Genomic DNA, 10,520 nt, shown 5'->3' on the forward strand with positions numbered 1-10,520 from the left:
CAATATGTTCAAACACAGGTGATTCGCGAACAGTCCGTTACGGACGCTCCGCGTTCGCGCGCGGTTGAAATAGGAACCGCATACGGACCGTACGCGAACCGTTTTTAGTAAATAGCAGTACATTATTCGGATTGATCCGTATCCTGTCCGTTCGCGAGCTCCGTATCCGATCCGCATGCGAATCATAACCAAACGGATCCGTTTGCAAACTCACTAAAACATTTGATTCGCAAACGGATCCGTTTGGTCATGATTCGCATGCGGATCGGATACGGAGCTCGCGAACGGACAGGATACGGATCAATCCGAATAATGTACTGCTATTTACTAAAAACGGTTCGCGTACGGTCCGTATGCGGTTCCTATTTCAACCGCGCGCGAACGCGGAGCGTCCGTAACGGACTGTTCGCGAATCACCTGTGTTTGAACATATTGACATGGTCCGTTTACAGTGCGCAGTGATATGACTCAAAACTTGTTTTTCAAAAATATAAAATGTTAGATTATAATTGTCAGTTTCATTGTCACTGTTATTGCAACTACAGTAACTCGAATATTTTACGACTTTTTTCTTTTTTTATTTAAAAATCTTTCAAGCCGCTTAATTTCGAGAGCAACTACAGGGTGGCTTCTAATCACCCGCACATCTTTGAATGAGTTTTTCTCAGAGTAGAAGTTTTCTCAGAGTAGAAGAGTAGAAGCCAAAAACTGATGAAACTCAACAAGATATTTATTTGGACGTACAAAAATTATAACCAAAAATAATTTTTCGATTCTGTCATCGTTCGCCTCAGTTACGGTCTGAAGACGTCTTTGGTAGACATCGATGGTGGCACGGTCGAAAGTTTGTCCCATTTTTTGATCAGTGTCTTTTCCAGCGCCTTGAAATTTGAATGGGATCTTGAGCAGATCTTTTTTTTGCATAATTCCAGATGGAATAGTCAAACGGGGTCAAAGGCTGGAGCTCCGTCATGTTGGTGGATCCAATTTTCCTGTCCAAAATGGGATTTGGTTCATAGGAGCAGATGCTTCTTTAAAATTCCCTCGATATACACTTTCTTGGTCATACAGACGTCTTGATATGTGAAATTTGGAATTTGAGCATGTAGCACCGAAAACCATCGTGTCGGCCGAGTTTGAAACTCTAGGAATGGTTTGTTCTTTCTTAAAATGTTCCTTGATATCCTTGGCTAATCCACAATAACTTTGAGAGTTGGGTTCGGCTTCAATCGTGAAACAGTGCTCTTCAAAGAAAGCGAACCCCAAATGGTCTCCTCCCCGCGTGCCATCCATACGAAATTTAGTCTTCTCCAGACTCTATCGCATATTGCTCTCCGACAAGATAACGGCTTCTAAGACGCAATAGCATTTTGAATCGAGCTTGTTTCGGGCTATCTTTTAAACTAAAAACCAAGACATACGCATAACCATGGCCAATTTCCTGAGGGATTTATGCAAGTTACTCCTGATTTGATCTCGAACAGCTTCGATCTCTTCTGGAGGTGTCACCGTAGTTTTTCTTCCTCTCACAATGCGACCAAACATAGATCCAAACTCGGTGAATCTTTTGATAGCCACAAAAAACCACATGTCGACAGTTCCAATGCGTTTGAAGATCTCATTTCTACTGACAATCTGCTTAAAAAGACTGATGACAGTGGCATGGTGGACGTTAGGGCTTGCCATTTACCTGAAACTCAACCATTAAGGCTGAAACTTGGCAAACGTATCAATAACGAATCAATGAAAAACATCTGCTGCACTAAATTCGCGCCAGCACCAAGAACCATAGCGCCAAAGTTGTGCGCGGGTAATTAAAAACCACCCTGTAGATATTCCAAAAAATTTTAAACATTGCCAGTTTCAAAATTATTGTAAACTTGAATTTTAAAAATTCCTATAATTCGCATCCACCTTCATCAATTTTCAAATATAAACTAAAAAAAAAATCAATATGAGTTTTTTGATCGAAGGTTTTCGTGTTGTAAAAGTCGGCCAACGTTCGAAATTCAATTAAATTTTTTCGAAAAGTTCCCTGTTCCCAAAAATTCAGAAAGTTATCCTGCAATTATCCGGATAATTCATACAATTCTGAGCTAGATTATTACCCAAAGGCATTTTTTTTCAAAACTTCCAAAACTAACAAAAATATAACTGTTTCAGTGTTATTGTAACTATAGAAACAAAACAATTCTCACATTCTACCTTCTGTGTCCCCAATTTGTTTAGTACTCAAAAATCGTTTTTTCGTTTTTACTGTGCTGCTCCTGAAAATTTAGATCCTTTAATTCCATTTTTTGATTCTCGAAATATTCCAAAATTGATACATTTTTACAGGATCAAACTCGTCAGGGGCTCAACGACAAATTCGATAGAGAGTTTGACAGGTTTTGCAGTTCAGACGCTAGAATAAAGGTATACGACTGTGTAGCAGAGGTAAGCAAGGTTTATGAAAGTTCGCTCTATTGATAATGTTTTTCAGACGTTACCATTCTGGAGCACACTAACTGATGAGCAAAAGGAAATTCTTATCACTACGAACGATCAAACATTACGGACCCCATTGGGATGGAAATTTAAAGGCGGGAAATTTGTCACAGAGTCACAGAAGAAAGGTTTTCTAGAGGAGAAGAAGAAATTGGAGAGTTTAGTTCGCCAGGGATTTTTGAATTCTATTGATTTGGATTTAAAGGAGGCGTTGGAGAAATACAAATTTAGTTCTGACCTTGAGGAAAAGATGCCAGAGAGGAAAGACTGGGTAAGTTTGAGCCCAAATATCTCACTTCCAGTGAATGATATCAAAAAGTAATCAACAGATAAAATGTTTATCATAATTGCAAAAATATTTTGTTAGTTGACTTCTTTTTGGTATCTTCTACAAGAACCGAGTTATATTGGCGCAAAGATAGCGGGGTTTTATAAGAGTGCTTATTTTTTGGTTGTTACAGGTCCACGAATATTTTCAACGGGAACATCTTGGACAAGAAGAGACATCAATGAAAGGAGACAAGGTAGCAGAAGGTAATTCTCAGAAGGATGATGTTCAAGAGAAGATTACGGTAAGATTTCTGAAATATTTTCTATCTGAACCAGAATATTTTCAGGCACCACTAAATTTTCATTGCAACGAGTTTGCTGTTTCAAGGTGCTCTAATCACGATGTGAAATTAACTCCGGACAATGGTGACGGTTGTGCTGGTGGACCAAGCAATAATAAACTGACTGGGAGTAGTGAAGAAATTGACAAAGTGAGTTTTGCTTCCTGATTCGCTGTAAAATTTATAATAAACATATTCCAACCGGATCTACCCAGGCAGACTAAAAGACAGCGAATCACTTAGTTCACACTTAGAAAACCTGAAGTTTCACAATAGCTACAAAACCATATTAAACTCAAAAATATTAAACGTCTATTTTCCACCAGAGGCTCTTAAAGGAGGCCAGACACCAAAAAAAAAGTTTTCCTGATATTTTGCATAGAGAACCCCCATGAGGGGTTGAACTCATGACAGGCAGCTCAGGGGTACAGCGCCGCTACCGGCTGAGCTACGTGGGCGCGAAGGCGCCTGACGACCGATGGTCTACATAAGCGCGGCGCGATTTCGGCCCCCCAACTGCCCCCGAAATTTTTGCTGTCTCGCCTCCTTTAAAACTACCAGGGTCGGCGAAGTCGGCCCGGGGTAGTACTGACCCTGGCTGCTCTACGGCTTCTTGAGACTCGACTTTTGCACTCAATTGAGCTGTTTATCATTTGTAGATCTCATCAAGTTCTACATTTTAATTTTTTATTCATTTAAAAGTTCCGAGTTTGAGTCGAGTTGTGCGTCGGCGCGTAGTCAGACTGGGTACACCAACTTTGACCCAATCTATCTTGGTTCCTGTGAGAGATGTCGAACATTAGTCAACTAATAAAATAGGTTTAACATCATGTTCGATTTTTTGTCAGTTAACCACTTTTTGATATCTTTTATAGGAAACGAGATGAATCGGGTCAAAGTTAAGTGATCGTTTTTAATCAGACATATGCCAACAATGTTCGAAAATTCTCTTTTCTAATTTCATAGGCGACATGAAACATTTTTAACATTTATTTCGGATTACACCAAAAAAGTACAACAACATAAAATCGGTTTTACAGCAACCATCTTATCCAGTATCACCTTCTGCCGATCTGAACCAACCAGAAGATATGGATACCGTTAATGTGAGTTTTGTATCTCTTTTTTAATGAATCAACATGAAAAAAACGGACCAATCAAAGGGTTGGACAGTTTAAGATTTTGACAAGTTCATGAAGCAGTAACACTTTTAAGGTTAAACAAGTTTTTTCAGACACCATCACCTGGTATCAGCTCGCGAGGACCTAATGAAAACCTAGAAGTTCAAGAAAACGTTAGTGAAGATTGCTCATTTTCTCCCCCTTTGCTTGAAAATTCAAACCGGAGAATAATTAACAGACAAATTGTATTTGATGTTATGAGAAACATTTCATTAGTCGATCATAATTTGGTATCTCTCATAGGAACCGAGAAAAATTGGTTCAAAATTATATTTCTAATTTTTTCTCCCCATAAAATGTTGTCTTAGCCAACTGTAAGAGTTTAGAAAATAACGAAACAGTCAACTAAACTTCAATTTTTTGAGGGTTCCGTCTCAGCGCCAATCTCAGCAACGTCTGGTATCATCTCGCCAGGACCAAACAAAACCTCAGAAACTCAAGAAAACATCCGTGAAAATTGCTCATCTTCTGCCTCATCGTCTTTACAGGAAAACTCAACCCAACAAGAATCTAAGAGAATTCTGATGGTAGGAGCAGTTTTATTTTAAATTTATTTAAAGCAATTTGAAAAACATAAACATAACTTGGGGAAATTTTAATTAACTTTAAAAGGCGCATAGGTACTGTTAAAGTTTTGAAAAAATTTCCGGTTTGGCTTTGCTAGTTTTGACAGGATGCGCTTCAATATCTGTTTTGTACAGACAGTCATTTTAACACTAATACACCGTTCACTAATAAGTTTCGAAACTTAAGAAGATAATGAAACCTGAAAAAAAAAACTTTCAGAATACTGCCTCATCGCCGAGCTCATCAACATCTGACACCAACTCTCCAGGACATAGCAAAAATCTAGGATCTCCAGACGACGTCAGTGAGGATTGTTCTACATCTCCACTAGTACCTTGTGTACTATCACCAATACCGGAACGAAATCATTGCTCTAACTTTAGTGGCTTAATAGAAGAAAAGGTGGGTGATGACCAAATTGAATTTTCAAAAGTGGTTTGAGTTTAAGTTATGAGCGAAATAAGCGAAATAAGCGAAAAAATAAGATTAATACGACCTTTTTGAAACAGAGAAACAATTCAAATTACTCTGAACAGTGTAGGTTTAAGTTACATATATTATCATTAGCACATTAAATCCTGAATTTTCTCAAAATTCGTCCTTTAAAGGGGGACTCCGACCAGAAATTTTTATTGCATTAAAATGTGTTAAAATTTATCTATTTTTCAAAAATTATTGCGAAAAAATCAAAGAAAATCCAAAATCCCCGAAANACGGCGTTTAAAAAGAAAAANATCAAAGAAAGGGGCCGCCGGGGGACCAAGAATTTCAGTGAGAAACCCAGGCACNGCACCTGACAGCCTTTTTTTTAAGTCGCCGACAGTGGTTTTTTACGTTTTTTACCTGCCGGACATGAAATTGAAAAAAATCCGGAAAATTTGCCACATAGGAAAGGCGCCCGCTGCCGTGGCCTAGGTTTCTCACTGAAAATCCTCGTCCCCCGGCGGCACCTTTTTTTGAATTTTCTTCCTTTTCAACGCCGTTTTTCGGGGATTTCGGATTTTTTTTTAATTTTTTCGCAATAATATTCGGAAAATAGATAACTTTTAACACATTTTAATGCAATAAAAATTTTTGGTCGGAGTCCCCCTTTAAGGATCCATCTTCACCGCCAAGCTTACTCAGAAGTAATTATTGTTCATCCCAGCACTCCTTGATTTTCACAAGTTCTTGAAACAGTGTTTTTTTTTGCATTTGAAAGTTGAACTTGTGGATCAAACATATGGGGTCAACTCCAAGAAACCTGACAATAATACAAGTTACTGTTTCAGGATTATTCGCTACCACCTGGACAGAATTTGTCGGAAGCTATTGGAAGTCTGCCGTCTATTTCATCACCAAGTTCAAATGACTGCTTACTTGGTAGCGCAACAAGTGAAAAGGTACTACCTCAACACCGTATACAGAATCAATGTGAAACGGGAATCGAACGAACCACATCCTCGTCGAATCTGCTGGAAGTTACACTTGTAAAATCTCCTAACCGTGTAGCTAGTCCTCAAAACACGAACAAAAGAGGCAGACCACGGATACAGGTTGGAGAGCCCACTACAGTAAGATGTGAAGTCGATGAAAATTTGGAGGAAGAAGAGCTTGATGAGATCATCATATCCCCAACTAAAGATCAGATGTCTAATTCATCTAGAACCCTGAAACCCAATTTCCTAGCTTCTACAACGACCAATTCGAATCCAAATTCGTCTGGAACGCTGGAAACCGATTTTCTAGATGAAGATTCGGTTGTGGACGAGAATCTGGAGGATTCGGACGTTGATGAAATCGAGATTTCATTTAGTCCGATCTGTAGTTCAAGAGCAGTGTCGAATGAAAATGACTCGGGTGTATTTGATGGGATCTCGGTTGGAGGATGTTCTTTGGAAGATGGACTTCCCGATTCTGTTCCATCTGCCGTGGAAATTTGTTCGGAGGATCCTATTGAATTGGATGTTCAAATAGAGGATGGTACCCAAACACAGAATGACTATGAGCCTGGAAATTTGGATCTGCCTTCCTGTCAATCCGATGTCCACGAAAATCCCCTTTTCCCATCTCCAACAGTGGAAAATGAAGGAGAAGTCTTGAATCAAAAAATTGACTGTTCCAAAGATTTTGTGAGTAGCGAAGTCCACAAAGCGTCCAGTAATTGTAACATGTGTGGCGGATATGATTCAGGATCTCTTAATGATTTCGGAAACGACGAGATGGTAGCCTTGCCAAATGCTTTCGTCCGAGAAGAATTATCAGAGTTTTTGGATTTGGGAGCAGGACGCATTTTGATGAAGAAATCCCCTGAAGAACCGTATACGATCCCATTTAGTCGGGTTCATCTCCCCAACCGATTCAAGGGTTCTCGAATTTTCCACTCTTCCAAGGGCAGACTGCCAACAGGCTTCAAATTCAAGCAGTTGGATGACACGGCCCAGAACATCCAGACTACCCCAACCGGTCCATATCCTTCAACACCGGATGAATGGCACATCGAATCGCAGGCCAAAGATATTAGGCGTTTTCTTGAGGTTTGTAGATTTGTAACCTTGAAACTCCTAATTCTCTATTTTTACAGGGACTAGAAACACGGAATATGGATACGTTGAGAGCCATTGATGGAGGAAATGATAGAAAGAAGAACAGCCTGAAACTTCTGAAGACGGTGTTGAACGAGGATTTCGCCAAGGAAGATTTTTCAAAGTATGCTAAAGTGTATGAGCAGGAAATGGAGATAATACCTTTTCTGTTTTTGGAGAATTGGGAGAAAAGTCAATCGGAGCAATTGGCGGTGGAAAGGAGCATTGTGCCGATTCAGTTGAGACACAGTTTGGAGAGAATGGTGATTTAGCGTTGAAATTTTGACATAAACATCAACATATCGTATGTTATCTAAATCAATTTCTGTAAGAGGTATCAAAAACCTGCAAAACATAAGAGTGTTGATGATATTTTTACAAATTTTTAACAAAGGAACCAAAATATTTGAGCGTTAACTGAAAGTACATAAAATGTGTCTGACTACTTTGGAAACTTGTTTCTATGTCAAACGAAAACCTATCGTAGAATTCATACTACCAAAATAACGTTTGTTGACTGGAAAATTTTCAAAACTGGTTTTTTTTAAATTTTCGAATTAAGAAAAAGAAAATAAGTTTAGTCTGTACATCGAAATTACTTAAAAACACCAAACAGTTATGACCTCGAAGCTGCATATAAATTGAGAAATTTTCAAAAAATGTTTTGATCATTACTGAATTTCAAAATAAAAATATGTATCCTTGCTAACTTTACATCTGGTGTGATTTCGGTAAATGCAACCAAACAATTGAAAGAAAATAGCCAAGAATTCATGATTTCAATAAAACCGCATATTTTTTCCAGAGACGCCAAGAACTAGACGAAATCTGGACGGAACAGTTCACCAAATACCGCACCCAATATGATCTGGATCATTTCAAAATCAGCATGGTAATCCACATTTTCCCATTATCCCTAATCCCTTTTTTCAGAACTCGAATGCATTTCGGAGCTATGTTGGACCCTGGGAAGCTGGCAGAGTGGCATTTGTCGCCAACTTTCAAGGATACATTGAGCGGATTCTTCGATTCCATTTTCGAGAAATATCAAACACTGAAATTGAGTATCTTGTAGAGGAGTTCTCAAAAGCTAAAACCAACTTGAAACAGAATCTGAAGAAGGAGCTTATTGAGCAAAAATGGATGCCAAAGATTTCTCAAAATGAAGGGAAGCTATTAAGAATGGCCTATTATAGGAATTGGAATAGCTTGGAAGGATTCAAAATAGCTACGATGAGTGTTGAGACGTGCAGTGCTACGGTAGGCATTGGGAAGAATTGGCAACATTTGATTTATGAACTTTTTTTCAGATAAAGCATAACTTCAATTCCCAAAGAAACGGATCAAGAGAATGGGAGAGCTTTGAAGTGTTTCTTCAGAACTTGGTGAAAAGAAATCCGAAGCTCATCAAGGTCCTTCCTTGGGTGATAAGAGATCCTCCAGCCGAGACATCCAAGCGTCTTCAACCACATCGAGCAGCAAAAACATGGACCGATAAAGAGCTGCCGGATATTACGGAGTATCCACCAACAAAGATAATTGGGAATGGGGTGAATTATGAAGATTCGGGTGGTATCCCGTTGTTCGGAGGAGTTCTAGGAGGGGATAAAGAGCAGAAGAAGGAAGACAGTGGGAGAGAAGTTTCGGTGAGTTTTATGATTTAAACATTCAGAAACATTCTATATGGAAGTTGAAGACCTTGAGAAACACTGAGAAATCTTAGAAGAATCAGAATCACTGCTCATTACATCACTCCCTGATTTCCACAAGATCTTGAAACAGTGAACAGTGGTGGGACATTAAAAAAGTTTCCTAGATTTTTAGATGTGTACATTCAAAAGTTGAACTTGTGGAAAAAATTTTAGGCTTTGATATCATTTTGTAGAACTTGTTCTGCAATTTACTATTAGATTCGAACAGAGTTTAGACCAGTTGATCCTTATATGACAGAGGGTTAATGGTTATAAACAATCTTAAGGAAATAATAGAACTTCCAAAACAGAAAACATGAAAACGTAAAAATATGACCATTTGGTGATTCGAAATTTCGAATTGGATTATTCACTCCGAGTTTTTTTTAAATTATTTTCCAAATTTCTGAAAACTTCATCACAGAGAAAAGCAAATACGTTCAAAACAAGGGTCCAACTGGTCCACAATGACCCAGTCATCGGTTTGGCCTAGGCTGTCAAAGATCCTCAGCACGCTCTATTTTTTTATTGTTTGAGTTTCTAAGCTTCTATGAGCTCACTAAGACAACCTCGGTTCAAATGATATAAATCCATTTTTTAGACCTTCAAATTTGCACACTACCCCAAAAATTGGGTCCATGATCCGAACTCCGAAATCGACGAGATCCCTCTAGAAGGGGTGTTGGCTGAAGTCACCAGAAGGGCCATAAAGCGAGAGGCTCTAGAAGTTTCTAAAGACAAGCAACCTGCCAAAAAGAAGTCTAGGAGTGCGAGAAAGGCGAGAAAGATCTAGCACCTTTAATTTTTGGAACTTTAATTTTCTTACAGAAAGTCACACCAGCTAGAAAGAATAAGGGTCGAGGACGCCCAAGAGGTCGGCCAACCAAGAAGCGATAATAATTAGGACAGACTTTTTTGTGGTTTTAAGAAATTTTGATTTCGGTGTATGTGACAAACTGTAACTACAGTAGTCTATTTCGTTTTTATGTACATATTCTCTAGTCTTTTCGCTTGATCTCAGATTTTTTATAAGATCTCATTTTCATTATTGCTGTTGATAGATAAAATTGTCATTTTTTCGATGTTAAAATGAATAAAAGGTATGCATTTTTTTCAGTTGTTTTTTGTTGTATTGTGTTCTCAATAGGTCGTGTTTTAGAATTAATAGTTTTAAAGGGTCACAGTTTCAAAATGTTTGTTAATTTAGATTTGAACATGAACATTAATAGTACGGTCGGAAATCGAAAATATTTCGGTTATTTTTATTTTTATTTACATTTTTTTGAGTTCATAATTTTGAATTTAAAAAATCTTACAAGATACTTTCCCATTGACTCATTTGATAGAATCTTCCTTATTAATAAAACGCTAGAGGCGTCTGTCCGTCCTCGTGTCCGTCTGTGGACTTTTGAAAAAATT

At 38.3% G+C, this 10,520-nt stretch overlaps 1 protein-coding gene across 1 annotated transcript in view; it reads left to right on the forward strand.

Annotated features, from left to right (window-relative positions):
• CBG22580 overlaps positions 1-9,894 on the forward strand; it is a gene marked incomplete at both ends in the record, with an annotated part of 10,860 nt that extends 966 nt beyond the window's left edge. Inside the window, 13 exons of the mRNA XM_045244988.1 lie at positions 2,338-2,436; positions 2,483-2,758; positions 2,949-3,248; positions 4,139-4,204; positions 4,333-4,509; positions 4,645-4,806; positions 5,036-5,248; positions 6,118-7,362; positions 7,410-7,673; positions 8,216-8,302; positions 8,344-8,670; positions 8,721-9,056; positions 9,703-9,894. Of these exons, the coding sequence (XP_045097608.1) occupies positions 2,338-2,436; positions 2,483-2,758; positions 2,949-3,248; positions 4,139-4,204; positions 4,333-4,509; positions 4,645-4,806; positions 5,036-5,248; positions 6,118-7,362; positions 7,410-7,673; positions 8,216-8,302; positions 8,344-8,670; positions 8,721-9,056; positions 9,703-9,894 (3,744 nt within the window). The remainder of the gene's footprint in view (positions 1-2,337; positions 2,437-2,482; positions 2,759-2,948; positions 3,249-4,138; positions 4,205-4,332; positions 4,510-4,644; positions 4,807-5,035; positions 5,249-6,117; positions 7,363-7,409; positions 7,674-8,215; positions 8,303-8,343; positions 8,671-8,720; positions 9,057-9,702) is intronic.
• Positions 9,895-10,520: the final 626 nt, after the last annotated feature.

Source organism: Caenorhabditis briggsae, assembly GCF_000004555.2.
Source record: "Caenorhabditis briggsae complete genome, chrIV, whole genome shotgun sequence".
In the NCBI taxonomy this organism is placed as follows: Eukaryota; Metazoa; Nematoda; class Chromadorea; order Rhabditida; family Rhabditidae; genus Caenorhabditis; species Caenorhabditis briggsae.